The sequence below is a fragment of the Haliotis rufescens genome, unplaced genomic scaffold (genome assembly GCF_023055435.1).
Source record: "Haliotis rufescens isolate VD_foot unplaced genomic scaffold, xgHalRufe1.0.p SCAF_50, whole genome shotgun sequence".
NCBI classification, from domain to species: Eukaryota; Metazoa; Mollusca; class Gastropoda; order Lepetellida; family Haliotidae; genus Haliotis; species Haliotis rufescens.
The window spans coordinates 2,619,752-2,636,112 of NW_025964224.1; the positions used below are offsets into that span (position 1 = coordinate 2,619,752).

Sequence of the window (16,361 nt, forward strand, 5' to 3'; positions counted from 1 at the left end):
CCCACAATTCCCTTTTCTTATCTAAGGGGGATAACTCTAATTGCGAGTGCTTGAAGAACACATTGCTTGAGCTGAGTCTGTCATGTATGTCAGTGCATTTTGAAACTCAAAGCATGCATTTCACTATTGTGTAATCAAAAACACTCTATCTTATTGATATAATATATATAAACATTATATTTATAAAGAAAACACATGAACACGATAATTATCAACTGAGCTTGAAAATTTGAAGTTTACATGATGTGTATTATATCGATAGATCTACAATGATTCATCACAATTGTTGGAAAACATAAACATGGCTTTTGCAATGAGGCGTTTAGGCTGACCGTCATCTATAATAAAAAAAAACGAAAATGCAGCCTGAAATCAGTAACACATCTTGTAAATGTTGCTGTGTTACTACTATTATGAGACCGCCTCCGTGGTCTTGTGGTAGAGCGTCCGCCCAGAGAGCGGAAGGTCCAGGGTTCGATCCCGGGCCGCGTCATACAAAAAGACGTTAAAAGATTGTACTTGTTGTTACCCTGTCTGGCGCTCGGCATTAAGGGGCTAAAACAAGGACTGGTCGGCTCGGAGTCAGTATACTGTGTCTGAGTGAGGTATTCATGTTAAACTGCGGCATGGTATCTCAGTGAGCTAGCACTATAAATCGGCATCAGTCCGGACTAGTACAAGCAGCCACACACACACATACACGTGCATGCACGTCGCTATATAAGTGCAATAATCTTGGACGTGACGTTAAACCCAATTTCACCTCACCTACTACTATTATGCACAAAATAGAAGAAGATAAGAGTCGACCTATTCATGAACCCGTGAAGATCCGGGGTAGAATAGGACTTCAGCAACCCATGCTTGCCACAAAAGGTGACAATGCTTGTCGTAAGAGACGACTAACGGGATCGAGTGGTCAGGCTCGCTGACTTGGTTGATACATGTCATCGTATCCCAGTTGCATGGATCGATGCTCTTGATGTCAATCACTGGATTGTCTGGTCAAGACGCGATTATTTGCAGACCGCCGTCATATAGTTGGAATATTGCTGAGTGCAGCGTTAAACAACAAGCAAACATGAGAATATTTTCTAAACATTTAACTTTTATTAAGGCATATACATATATCAGACTAGGGTTTAGTCGTCAAACATCATTTCCTACTTATTTGACTTTATAACCAGTTACAAACAACTTACAGAAAGACCATAACTGATATTTGGTATTATGAGAGAAGTTATTAGTTTCCTTTCAAAATTTGTAGAAGTCATTGCTGAGGTATTGGAATTTAGCTACCATTGGAATTTAGCTACTACGGTAACAACGCAAAATATAGTGGATGAACTTTTTCAGTAGATTGTAATTGTAACATGTGAACCATATTCAGCTTCTTAGCTAGAGCAATATATATCCTAATGAACAAGGCTTTAGTCAAAGTCCACCATGGGCATTCAGGGATGGAATAGTTATATCTTTTGTATGAGGGGGTTGAGGTGGATACGATGTTGTATAGGGCTGATTGTGTGTCATTCTGCCCCAGTGGCCAGATTATGTAAACTTGATCATTACAGGCCACTGTGTGCTGCACCGTTACTTATTTCTGTTTAGGGGTGGTCGGGTAGCCTAGTGGTTAAAGCGTTGGCTTATCACGCCGAAGACCCGGGTTCGATTCCCGACATGGGTACAATGTGTGAAGCCCATTTCTGGTGTCCCCCGCTGTGATATTGCTGGAATATTGCTAAAAGCGGCTTAAAACCATACTCACTCACTCACTCACTACTTTTGTTTAAATCAACATTCACTCACTGACTGACTGTGTATCAGATCCTGTGGCCACTCACTCACTGACTGACTGTGTATCAGATCCTGTGGCCACTCACTCACTGTGTATCAGATCCTGTGGCCACTCACTGACTGTGTATCAGATCCTGTGGCCATGCCCAAGTACTACCCGGACGAGGAAGGGGAGGAACCGAAGCAACAGCTTGCCTGCTCTGGCATCCGAGAGGACCTCTTGGATTGTCTGCTGAAGAGTGAATGCGTGATGAAGGTAGCGTAGAAAGTTGATCGGCAGATAAATCAGTTTTGATAGTGACTGGGTGACCCTGGAATTGTTTCTGAGCATCATGGCATCTACAAAGTAAATGCTGCACTATCAGGGTTTGTGGTTTTTGTTGGTTTTCTTTCGTTCAGACAGAAACTGCTTCTGACAACAGATCAAGTCTACAAAATTGAGAATGTAGTGCAACCTAATCATTATTAGAAAGCTAATATCTGATAGGCTAAACACTCTTTGGGGGCGTGGGTGGCCCAGTCGTCTAAGGCACCGCTATTCCCTGTGCAGCTTTGAGCCCCTTGGGCACGCCAGAAACCTATGATTGTTGGGTCGAATCCCGGTTCACCCCAATTATGCTTCTAGGTTTGTCAGCTGATATGAGGCCGTTTTGACCTGCTCCACTCTGGCAAATAAATGCAACTTTATTTCTTTGTATTTATCCCCCGCCCAACAAAGTTGGCGGGGGATATAGAAACGGGCTCCTTCCGTACATCCAACTGTCACGTTTCGTTTCCGGAGCATAACTCAGAAACCGTTCAATATTTTTTCATCAAACTTTGCAGGTCTGTCAAGTACATGTGGAACTGGTGCCTTTTGCTTTTTAGAAATTTTAGACATTTTTATTTTTTACGTTTCCATGGCAACAAGATGAACTTAGGTTCTGTGAGGGTAGGGTTCGTTTCTGCAGCATAACTCATAAACCGTTCAATATTTTTTCATGAAACTTTGCAGGTTTGTCAGGTACATGCTGAACTGGTGCCTTTTGCTATTTAGAAATTTTAGAAATTTTAGAAATTTTTATTTTTTACGTTTCCATTGCAGCAAGATTGATTTTGGTTCCAAACTCTTCTTTTTTTTACAATTTACATGACAAGTTCCACCTCGGTTAAAAAAGGATAGGGTTTGTTTAGATTTAATATTGTCATAAATTCTGCAACAGGGTCGGGGGATATAGCAACTTTAGTGGCAAACTCTTGTTTATTTTATGATTGAGGCTTTTGGCTTGGTTCAGTTGAATCAGAAAACAGAAAAACAAACAAGTTGCATTAAATTGATCACTGAATGATTAAAATGATAACCCATCCTTATGACTTCCACCTGATCCACTTGCAGGATGGTAAGACCCCCAGGGAGTGTCTGCAGCTCGGCCGCCATCCTAGCATACCAAACAAGTGTCATAACCTCCGAACAGCCTTCTTCGAGTGTAAACGATCAATTGTAAGTGTTTATTGTTATATTTGCCTATTAGAAGTTTGTAATAACAAGACATTTGTAAGATGCATGGATGGCCACTCACTGTTGTGATGGTTCAATATAGATGTAAGTGTGTGTGATAATGGTGCTAGCATCTGTACTGAAACATCGCGTTGTTGTCATCCGTACAAATTGCTTGTTGTTTGACAGTGTGTGCCAAACTCTTGGAGTCTTCATGCTTAGACATGTCGCTTGACTTTGTCTGAATGTGTGTCGTGTTCCACCCATGACCATAATCAATAAATGTTGTAGCGATAAAAAAATCCAAATTTGCCCACACAGAATTGTTTAATGATGGCCCTTTAACCACAGATTACTTTATTTGTATATATGTGAGTGTTTCATTGCTCCAATTGAAGGTCCGGGGTTCGATCCCCGGCTGCGTCATACCCAAAGACGTTAAAAGATGGTACTTGTTGTTACCCTGTCTGGCAGGATGCATTAAGGGGCTAATAGAAGGACTGGTCGGCTCGGAGTCAGTATACTGTGTCTGAGTGGGGTATTCATGTTAAACTGCGGCATGGTATCTCAGTGAGCTAGCACTATAAATCGGCATCAGTCCAGACTAGTACAAGCAGCCACACAAACACACGTACATGCACGTCGCAATATAAGTGCAATAATCTTGGTTGCGACGTTAAACCCAATTTCACCTCACCTCCAATTGTTTGACTAAATAATGTACATGGTATCTGTGTTCATTATAATAAAAACAATTATGATAAGGAGGAGAATATATGGAAGTCAACTTCTTCTTTATTATGAGGAACACAACGTTTCGGAGTATATGCTTACTCCTTCAACATTCACCTGATGAAGGAGTTAGCATATACTCCGAAACGTTGTGTTCCTCATACTAAAGAAGAAGTTGACATCCATATATTCTCCTTCTTATGGGCATCACTTCTAAATGCCTTTCAAAGACCCAAAATGATGATGCCATGAAGTGAACATATTTAACGGCATCCTTGGTATAGGTTGCTTTTCTTCCAGTTCTATACGCTGTAAGATTCGTTTGATGTACTGAAAATAGCAACAGAACAATATTGCAGCAACACAACAAATTCTTACTTTCACAGCTAAGACCTTAAGTGTTATATAGATGTTAGAGGAATGACGACTCTCCTCTTGTTTCAGCTTGACATGCGCAGCAGGTTCCGTGGAAGGAAGGGCTACTGAGGTTGGCCGTGTGTATGTGTGGATGGTGTGGGAGTTGTGAGCAAGGGGTTCTACACAACCACCAAGTTCTCTTATATCAGCACTGCCTAACCTGAGACACGAAGACCACTAAGAAGGTGTGGTGTAGAATTGGACCTGTGTGAATCTGTGCCTCGTTGAAAGATTACTCATTACAGTTGATTATTCTAAGAAATATTGTCAGCTTAAGATATTCATTAGTCTGTTTAAACCTTTATCTGGAAATTGAATTTTATTGCACCTGGTGCTGTAAAACATTCATTTTGCCTTTTAAAAAATTATATATGGATAAAAAATATTGTACAGACATGACAACCTTTGAAACATGTTTCACCCATGAGATCACATTTAATGAAGTGATAAGGAAAGACTTACTTAAATACTCGTTTTGCAGATTCATATTCCAAAAATACTTGAAGAGATGAAAGTAGATACTGTTTGAAGTATAACTCATTTATGTTTCATACACATCCACCCATTGGGGTTCATTTCACTGAGGAAGGGAAGGAAGGGGGATGCTATCCTCTAGCTTTCACTGAAGTCTTTGCTGGGGGAGTAGGAGAGAGCAAGCATACCAGTCAACCTGTTAGTGTAACTGTAAACTATGAGATATACTGTACTACTCAAAAGAAGTTAAGGATCACCCGATTCTTTCATATTGGTAATGTTAATCTGTCATGGCATGAGAGATTAACTATTGTAATATGGAAGAATCGGGTGATCCTTAACTTCTTTTGAGTAGTATATAAGGTTACAGTTATTTCCCATTAGAGAATGTTTTATATTTTTTTTAATATGGCTAAGATGTGATCAGTTCATTTGTAAAACAAATAATTAAAATAGCCTGGCCTGAGTCAGAGACATTTGTACAGTGATTGTAATGTATAGTTTTTCACCATTGACAGAAGAAGAAATATTTAGATACGGATGTCTTGTATGTTGTGCAATGATGTTTATATCAGTAGTGAGAGATAAATATGTATATGAAATACGTTGTCTCTTTGTTATTTATTATTATGACTAGGGACTTAGCAGCGCCATTGATGTCTGCAAAAAGGAAGTTTGTCCCAGTTCAAATTATTTGTATTTGTATCATGTTTGTAATCGCTTGTTAACAACCAGAAGATTTCACAGAAAATAGAAAACACCATTGCCATTTTTAACATTACAATCATTCGTTACCATATAGAATTTATATACAGTGTATGCAGAATAGAGAGTTTGTTTGTTGTTTGTTTCATGTGCACTCAGCAATATTCCAGCTATATCATGGCTGTCTGTAAATAATTGTGTTTGGACCAGACAATCCAGTGATTGACATCATGAGCATCGATCCAAAAAAAATTTGGAAAATATCTGTTGACAACGAGTTGGCGGTGTATATGCTTTGCAAATTCTGCAATCGACCGAAATCTGCACGCCAGATTACGAACCAGATTTCGATTTCGTTGCTTGATTTTGATTGGACTATGCATAGACTCGTTAGTCCAGCCAAAATGTAACTCCATAATACCAGCCTAGTTCGGCAAGGGTGGAAACTGGACTTTTATAGTCAGTTAACTCCCTTGCCTCGGGAAGATGATTCTTCCCTGGATCTTCACAGGTAGAAAGTTTGTGGTACATACCATGAGAAACTTTTCTGCAAACATACGCCTGCGGTCTTTCATTTCAGGTTTCATCCAGATTTCACCCAAACACAGCACTCCCACTCCCACTCCCACTCCCACTCCCACTCCCACTCCCGCACCCGCTCCCGCTCCCACTCCCACTGTCCACTCCCACTCCCACTGTCCACTCCCACTCCCGCACCCGCTCCCGCTCCCACTCCCACTCCCACTGTCCACTCCCACTCCCACTGTCCACTCCCACTCCCGCACCCGCTCCCGCTCCCACTCCCACTCCCACTGTCCACTCCCACTCCCACTGCCTCTCCCACTCCCGCACCCGCTCCCGCTCCCGCTCCCACTCCCACTGTCCACTCCCACTCCCACTCCCACTCCCACTCCCACTGCCACTCCCACTCCCACTGTCCACTCCCACTCCCGCACCCGCTCCCGCTCCCACTCCCACTCCCACTGTCCACTCCCACTCCCGCACCCGCTCCCGCTCCCACTCCCACTGTCCACTCCCACTCCCGCACCCGCTCCCGCTCCCACTCCCACTCCCACTGTCCACTCCCACTCCCACTGTCCACTCCCGCTCCCGCACCCGCTCCCGCTCCCACTCCCGCTCCCACTGTCCACTCCCACTCCCACTGTCCACTCCCACTCCCTCTCCCGCACCCGCTCCCGCTCCAACTCCCACTCCCACTGTCCACTCCCACTCCCACTCCCACTGTCCACTCCCACTCCCACTGTCCACTCCCACTCCCACTGTCCACTCCCACTCCCGCTCCCACTCCCACTGTCCACTCCCACTCCCGCACCCGCTCCCACTCCCACTCCCACTCCCACTCCCACTCCCACTGTCCACTCCCACTCCCACTCCCACTCCCACTGTCCACTCCCACTCCCGCTCCCGCTCCCACTCCCACTCCCACTGTCCACTCCCACTCCCACTGTCCACTCCCACTCCCGCACCCGCTCCCGCTCCCACTCCCACTCCCGCTCCCACTGTCCACTCCCACTCCCACTCCCACTGTCCACTCCCACTCCCACTGTCCACTCCCACTCCCACTGTCCACTCCCACTCCCGCACCCGCTCCCACTCCCACTCCCACTGTCCACTCCCACTCCCACTGTCCACTCCCACTCCCACTGTCCACTCCCACTCCCGCTCCCGCTCCCACTCCCACTGTCCACTCCCACTCCCACTGTCCACTCCCACTCCCACTCCCACTGTCCACTCCCACTCCCACTGTCCACTCCCACTCCCACTGTCCACTCCCACTCCCGCACCTGCTCCCACTCCCACTCCCACTGTCCACTCCCACTCCCACTGTCCACTCCCACTCCCACTGTCCACTCCCACTCCCACTGTCCACTCCCTCTCCCACTGTCCGCTCCCACTCCCGCTCCCACTCCCACTCCCACTGTCCACTCCCGCTCCCACTCCCACTGTCCACTCCCACTCCCACTGTCCACTCCCACTCCCGCTCCCGCTCCCACTCCCACTGTCCACTCCCACTCCCGCACCCGCTCCCGCTCCCGCTCCCACTCCCACTCCCACTGTCCACTCCCACTCCCGCACCCGCTCCCGCTCCCACTCCCACTCCCACTGTCCACTCCCACTCCCACTGTCCACTCCCACTCCCACTCCCACTCCCACTCCCACTGTCCACTCCCGCTCCCACTGTCCACTCCCACTCCCACTGTCCACTGTCCACTCCCACTCCCACTGTCCACTCCCACTCCCGCACCCGCACCCACTCCCGCTCCCACTCCCACTCCCACTGTCCACTCCCGCTCCCACTGTCAACTCCCACTGTCCACTCCCGCTCCCACTGTCCACTCCCACTCCCGCACCCGCACCCGCTCCCGCTCCCACTCCCACTGTCCACTCCCACTGTCCACTCCCACTCCCACTGTCCACTCCCACTCCCACTGTCCACTCCCACTCCCACTGTCCACTCCCACTCCCGCTCCCGCTCCCACTCCCACTGTCCACTCCCACTCCCGCACCCGCACCCGCTCCCGCTCCCACTCCCACTGTCCACTCCCACTCCCACTGTCCACTCCCACTCCCACTCCCACTGTCCACTCCCACTCCCGCTCCCGCTCCTACTCCCACTGTCCACTCCCACTCCCGCACCCGCTCCCGCTCCCACTCCCACTCCCACTGTCCACTCCCACTCCCACTGTCCACTCCCACTCCCACTGTCCACTCCCACTCCCGCTCCCGCTCCCGCACCCGCTCCCACTGTCCACTCCCACTCCCACTGTCCACTCCCACTCCCACTCCCGCTCCCACTCCCACTGTCCACTCCCGCTCCCGCTCCCACTCCCACTGTCCACTCCCACTCCCGCTCCCACTCCCACTCCCACTGTCCACTCCCACTCCCACTGTCCACTCCCACTCCCGCACCCGCTCCCGCTCCCACTCCCACTGTCCACTCCCACTCCCGCACCCGCTCCCACTGTCCACTCCCACTCCCACTGTCCACTCCCACTCCCGCTCCCACTCCCACTGTCCACTCCCGCTCCCGCTCCCGCTCCCGCTCCCACTCCCACTGTCCACTCCACATCAGTATTGATATTCTATGTTTCACAGTCGAAATATAAGTATTCTAACTTAAGTTGCGTGGCAAATAAAACACACGGGAATGAAGGGATTCAGTTTGGATATTTTGTAGCGCCAAAGGTCCATTGCGGTTTTTAATATGAAACCCCATATCTTACCAGAGCTACGAACGCTAATAGCCCAGGGTGCATAGTCAGCAAACATTGGGGGACACATACGGTGACATTTTTCATATTTTCTTGTGTGTCATTTCCCCAAAACAGAGCTGTGCAGAAGGGAAGGGTATTGGTCAAGTAAACAATCAGTTATGAACGTTCCCCAAAGCGGAAACATTACCGCTAGCTCAACAGACCAGACATCGCATGGCAAGAAATACCTAATAATAACGCCCGTTAGTCCATTCTGTTACTCTGTTATTGATTATTAAATATTACAAAGCGGTTCGGGCTTTAAGTTATTAGTTAATTTCATTTATTGTTTCCAAAATTTCATTCTGTATTGTGAGCACGAATCTCGGCAAAATCATGTGTGAAGGGACCATCAGTACTAACATCCTCCCGAGGCAAGGGCGTTAATAAAGTTCTCTTCCTCGTGGGTTTCACCAACGTGGTAAACATCTAAGACCTGCATCACTTCGGGCTTTCCTCCGACATTTAGTTAACTCGCCGTGATATAACTGGAACACTGTTCAAAGCGGTGTTTAAACCCAACTCACTCACTGACTCGCTCATAACGCAATATTGCGTTTTGTTTTATGCAAACTGTTGTAATGTAACATGATGTGTTATATAACACACTCGCCAACATTCGAAACTACAGTCGCTAGCTTCAAATCTTTTAGAAGCGCACGTAAAATACCTGTCACCTGTCAGTCAGACTTGATGGATATGTGATGTGTCTTTGTTGATGATGCAGGGTCATTCGTTTTTCGAATAGCTATAGTATATGAGAGCTTGTTGTCTAGCATTGTGTTTAGTTTTTCAGTACTGTTTCGATAAACCTAACCAGCGGCAGGTCTAGACAGTCTATCTTCCAACCGCTATTTATTTATTCAGTACTTTTTAATATCTGAAACCTGACCTGCAACGCTTACGTATCGCGCAGCTTACCCCATTCGACCAACTTGACAACTTTCGGGGACTTCGACTGAATATCAACTCGAGGAACGTCACTCTGATCTATGGCGGGACACTGATCTGGGGCGGATTCTCAGATCTATGACACCACAAACGGAAGACATTTGCTTATACTCAGATCTGTAGGAGATTATCATATAGTATCAATAATTGTTATTTTTTATAGTTTAATAATTTTCTAAGACCTTCCGCACTATTCTATCGTTTGCCGGAGTTCACGCTCCCCCACTTTGAATTCAGAGCCTTTACGCGAGTTACTTCATGTATTTTTTAATAATAATATTGAAATGATTCGGCATTGTTTCGATTGATCGCTGTGTCTATCGGTAGTACGATGACAATGAGAATCTGCCATGGATCTGAGAATCCGCCGTGGTTTAGAGTCCCGCCATGGATCTGAGTCCTACAGATATATATAACATTGTCCCTTATTGCGCGATGAAGAGTTGCGTCCCTTAGGGCAACGTCCAAGATGCGCTGTTTGTGGTGACGAATCCCAGGTTCGGTCTGATTATGACCCATGGTCTCTTATGTTCGTAGAGTTGAAAACGCCATGACCAGCGTCAGTTCCGACTTTCCTCCCAAGAACATTTCCACGCCGTCACACAACCGATCCAAGAAACGAATCGAGTTTTACGTATTTGGTGATATTGTGTTGTAATGAAAAAACATGTTCTCTATACGTCTCTAATCGCTGAATACCGCGTTAGGGACCTACCTTTTATCATTCTTGATATATTTTTGTTTATTTCTTTGGTAAAAGGCCGTTAAACAAAAACATTTCCCAATCCTTGAGCGAAGATCACAAAACTTGCGGAACAATAAATGACACCCGAGAATGTATGATAGTTTATGTGTTTAATATACATATTAAAAAAATACACACATCTATTAAAACACGAGTGTGCAATATGAATAAATTTATAAATAACTACATCTGTCACATACAAAAATCATTTTTACAAAGCACTGATATATAATCCTTGAAAGGGTATGACTAGTTGTAATCTTTCCAGGTTGGAAAAAATACCCACCGTTGTCAAGAGACATGCGTTTTGTGTATGCATGAGCCGCGACATTGTATGTTTGTAGTGTAAGATTTACTCCTTGGCCCGTGGTTGAGACACGATTCACTGTGGAGGGTAAGCCATGTGTCCAGTGGCTGTGCGTGACAGGTTGATGGCTGCGTTTATTCACCAACACAGCCAACCATGTCCTGGATGCACGTTTCGGCATAGCTTTGCTTTAATAGTTTCTCATGTGGAAAACCTCAGCATTATTCATCCGTTTTCACGACAGCTTACAGATGACTTCCGTGGCTGGATCTGATCATTACATGGCAACAGGCACACGCAGCAGCATGCCATTAATAAGAAACTGAATCTCAAGGAATGACAGGGAACGAGGTATAGCAATGGCGCATTTTGGTCCACTGAACTTTAAAAACTTTGATGTACGAGGTGAGGTGAAATTGGGTTTAACGTCGCGTCCAAGGTTATTGCACTTGTATAGCGACATGCATGCTCGTGTGTGTGTGTGTGGCTGCTTGTACCTGTCCGGACTGATTCCGATTTATTGTGCTAGCTCACTGAGATACCATATCGCACTACCCCACTCAGACACAGTATACAGGTACCATCTTTTAACGTCTATTGGTATGACGCGCCCGGGGATCGAACCCCGGACCTTCCGATCTCCAGGCGGAAGCTCTACCACTAGACCACTGAGACGGTCTTGATGTACGAGGGCAGGTCAAATATTTATAAGCTTAACAACCAAAACCAGCTATTGTGAAAGTGTTTTTCAACATAATCTCCCCGATTTTCAATACACTTCTCATATCGACAGTGAAGCTTTTCAATTCCAGTCAGGAAGGTTTCTGAAGCCACCCAGAAAACCCATTCACGACAGCCTTGGAGTGCAGCGTTAAACAATAAACAAACAAACAAAACAACACACACACGTGCGCGTGTCCTCGTCAACATTCAACCTAGGATTACAATGTTGCCAATAAATAACATTCTACACCAAATGTTATAGACAGTTTATTGGAGGTCTACACTAGCACGTCTTTTTAAATGAACCTCCATCGATGCCACGCTAGAATTAAAACAATGAAAATTGTCCATAGTATTAAAACATTATAATATAATACCAAAACGTGTATACTTGTTCCCTTGACATGAACCCGGTGAGCACTACATTTGTGTATTTATTAATCATATACATGATATATGATGAATACCATAGTGACCTGCCAAATATTACGTTTTCAAATTTGCTTCTGTGAAAAATTCAATATATGAAAAATAGACTTTAGAGATATTCTTTTTTCAATTGACGTAGACGCTACACTTTTTTTATTTACGTTACATCCGTGCATCATCTTAACGCCCTGCAAGTTTTCCATCGTACAAAACTTAACTTTCCGATCCTATTTTCATTCATATGCTATGAGGAGCATACATCCATTCTTTCCACACGGTAGGCGTTGATCGTCGCCGGCACTAGTGGTAAATATATATAGTGCAGTGGGTAATATATAATGGCACATTTGAACTATACAACCCTACACATGATGTTTAACACCTGGTAGATATACTTTAGGCGACACACTTTCTGAAAAAGCATGGCAAAATACAATAATGCGTCACACAAGAGGCCACTGAACTCGGTTAATCAACATTTTCAGTGTTAAGGTTTTGGGGTTTTACGGTATGTCTCAAAACTTAAGGCATCGTGTTTTTAATTTGGCTTCATCCAATTATCTGAATAGTACTTGTTATCTATTCAATGTTAATCTGCTGCTTATCACAACATGTCATGCACATATACCCCTCATCACTTGGTCGGTGTCACTCCAGCTTGATAACGGGGTAAGAATCTACGTCGCTATATGCAATATACCAGAAGTTCTTATCCATAAAGTTGTACGTCTTTCTTACTACGTTTGCCAACTTCTAGAATGCCAATCAAACAGTCATTATTTTTTAAACCCGACATTGAATTTTAGAACCGGTCACCAAGGTAAGTACTATGTTCAACGCCATGTTACTCTTTAAAGATGAATGATTATTTAAAATAACAGGATTAACCAGTGTGATTGTGGTGATGAGATGCTAAGCCCCAGGCGCTGTAACCAGCCCGCGTGTGTTGCCATGACAGTCAGGTGATGGCCGGTGACAGCCGCCTTTGTAGTCGGGGATCGTGTTTGTGTCAGTGACGTGTGCGACCGTCCTCCAGGTGTGCGGAATGCCACAAACATGGTTATTAATTTAATACCACTCTACATGTTTCGCATTCATCAACATGTCCTCCTAAGACCACCATCAGCTGTCCCGATAGTCTGACCCGTACAACTCAGGTGGTTCTATAGATATATGGCAAACATCCAACTCTCTTACAGTTGTATCAATTTAAAGGGGCCTTGGCTGCAGTTAATGTGCTGTCCCAGCATTTTAATTTGAGTCACTGAAAAATGGTATATTCTCTGTTTGCTTATTTAACGTTAACGACAACGTCAGATAACGTCAGACCAAGGCTGGGAATTAGGTACAGTTCTGTGGAGCATTACCCTCCAGCCACCCCCACCCACCCCTTTCTAAACCAGCAGAACGTTGACGTTTTGCCCTGGCCTGCCCACTCACCCGATATGAATCCCATTGAACATCTGTGGGACCTTCTTGACAGACATATTAGAGCACGCCATCAGCCTCCCGCCAACAGACAAGAATTGCAACAGGCCCTGAGAGTGGCAAATAATTCCAGTCCACGTCATCAGAAGACTGACGTCATCGATGAGGCGGCGTATCACAGCATGCATTGAATCAGCTTGAGGTCATGCACGCTATTGAAGGCAACTGTGTCGACAATGAACTTGTAGTGTGTCTGACAATTTTTTGGTGACATTTCAGACAACTTTTGAAAATGAAATTTCTTACCCCATCATTGTTTACCTTGAGCTTACATTACCTGTGATTGCACAATTTCATTCAAACTGTGGTTGATCAATCATTTGTTACCCCTCCCTAGATTATATTATAATTCACAACAAAACCTCTTCTTGTTATTTTTTTATCGATCATGGAACTCGACCTATACTTTCTTTTGCCGCCCAGTTTAGTTTCACCCTTTCAAACACATCATTCCCATCCATTACTCAGTGACTTCCCTTTCGAAACTAGATGCGTAGATATTTTAGCATGACAGACTGAGGGTAGATTAATTGTAGGAATGTGTTAGTCGCCATATGTAGAGTTGCTTCCCTTAGCCGTGTCCGGATACGTTGGTCATGGTTTCGAATCCCAGATTTGTCCAAATTTCGATCTTCCGTCTGTCAGCATCACACCCGTGCCCGTGGACTTCACCACTACCCAAGCTGACGCCATCATATAATGATATACCCGTGAAGATCCGGGGTAGAATAGTTCATCAGCAACATATTCTTGCCCTAAAAGGCGACTATGCTTGTCGTAAGTGGCGACTAACGGGATCGAATGGTCAGGATCGCTGACTAGGTTGATGCTGTCATCGTATTCCATTTGTGTGGATCGATGCTCATGATGCCAATCACTTGACTGTCTGGCCCAGACTCGATTGTTTACAGACCGCGGTCATACAGCTGGACTATTGCTAAGTGCGGCGTTGAACAACAAACAAACCAACATATAATTGCAATACTGTATTTGTCACTGTTTTTGCTGACTACTATGTGAAAACGCCATTTCCTTACTCAGTCAACTATAGGTGAAGTTTTACATGTTTGGTCAGAGTGTATTTTATTGTGTTGTTAGTTGGAAACATTCATGCTTTATATATTTGGTGGTGTAAGGTGTAAGGTGTAAGGTCGGTGGTTCGATCCCCTGGCCGCGTCATCCTAAAGACTTGAAAAGATGGTACTTGTTGTTACCCTGCCTCGCGCTCTGCCTTAAGGCATAGGCTTGAGTCATGGTAATGAGTCTGAGTTAGGCGTGCAGGTTAACCTGCGGCATGGTAGAGCTAAACACACCGGTACAAGCAGCAATGCACATATGCACGTCGCTACAAATAAATTTCAATAAAAAACTTTCGTTTGAAATCGATTTAAACATTACTGAAAGAATAATTTGATAGATGATGGATTGTGAAAACAAAATTTTCGAATTTTCTCAATCATGCCAGTCATTTACTCATTTGGTTTAAAATTTTGAATAAAAAGCCAACATTTTAAGCTCATAAAAGTAAGATTGTTTACCCGAGAACTCAAGACACGTGGTCTGTCGGTGGGAGTTCATTGTCCTGGAGTTCGTAGTTAAGGCTTCTGTGAAAGAAGACAGTAAAACATATGTGTCTGTTTGACTACTTTACAAGGCTGTTACATCTTTAGTACGTTTTGGTTGTGGTTTAGTGACATAAGGTATTGGTATTGGTTAGACCATCCGACCTTTCATACATACCACTGGCGTTGCCGAGCAAGAAGTTCTGAATGTAAAGCTATATCCTGTATTGTGGACCCTTACACCTTCCTAGCTCATACACTGTTTTAAATATTCATGTGTTTTTCATTGTGATGAACGATGCTGGGGATTGCAGGAGGGACATGAAAAAATGACATAAAACAGAATGGGGTTATTGTCTTGTATACTCATGGATAATAAATCCGACCCACCCCGCAAACACCCACCTTAAATCATATTGCGCCTTGTGGCTGACTTCTGTCATGGCAGTAAAATGTTGTTGCTGGTGCGGGAGATGATGGGGTGAGGTGACGTGAAATTGGGTTTAACGTCGCGTCCAACATTATTGCACTTATACAGCGACGTGCATGCGTTCGTGAGTGCGTGCGTGTGTGTATGCTTGTGTGTGCGTGCGTGAGAGTGCTTGTGTGTGTGCGTGCGTGCCTGTGTGTGTGCGTGCGTGCGTGCGTGTGTGCCTGTGTGTGTGCGTGCGTATATGTATGCGTGTGTGCGCTTGTGTGTGTGGGCGTGTGTGTGTGCGCTTGTGTGTGTGTGTATATGGCTGCTTGTACCTGTACTCCTTGTATAGTGCTACCCCATGCTTCCAGTCCGCAGTTTAACATAAATATTGTGATGATGATGATGATGATGATGATGATGATGATGATGATTTGGGATGATTATATGCAAAGTCATTCCCGAAAAACTGTTTCAGTGCAACGCACCTTTAAGGAAACAATGTTTTGGAGTGTTGAACAAAACCGCAAACAATTGCTCGCTGATTAGGTATACAACTGCATCCATGGAACACTTACATGTTTTTTACCCAACTATTGTTATGGCTAAAGGAAACACGTTCAGGTGAATACTGCCCACCTGGCGAATAACATGGCGATAACCCCAGGCCTTACCAAGCCCTACTGTGGAAGTAGATGGCATCATGACTTGCTCATGACGTGGCGCCTTTACCGACTAACGTTGTTGCAGTTTTATCACACATTGAAGGAGATTAATGGCCATTTATCACATAGCTTACTAATCCTAAAGTGTTCCTCGATGAGTTATTACTAGACATCCTAAGCCAAGCCTAAACGAAGATAT

The 16,361-nt window shown here is 44.9% G+C and overlaps 1 protein-coding gene across 5 annotated transcripts; it reads left to right on the forward strand.

Annotated features, from left to right (window-relative positions):
* Positions 1–23: 23 nt before the first annotated feature.
* LOC124120957 (cytochrome c oxidase assembly factor 5-like) lies at positions 24–5,501 on the forward strand. Of its 5 annotated transcripts, none has more exons than XM_048384791.1 (4): positions 24–84; positions 1,828–2,053; positions 3,173–3,277; positions 4,451–5,501. In XM_048384791.1, exons 2-4 carry the CDS (start codon positions 1,940–1,942, stop codon positions 4,490–4,492), a joined length of 261 nt encoding a protein of 86 aa, XP_048240748.1. In that variant the 5' UTR covers positions 24–84; positions 1,828–1,939; the 3' UTR covers positions 4,493–5,501. The 5 variants fall into 5 exon arrangements, with proteins under 5 accessions (XP_048240748.1, XP_046339838.1, XP_046339839.1 ...); XM_046483882.2 differs by having other exon boundaries at positions 28–84; positions 1,867–2,053; XM_046483883.2 differs by having other exon boundaries at positions 32–84; positions 1,929–2,053.
* The last annotated feature ends 10,860 nt before the right edge of the window (positions 5,502–16,361 follow it).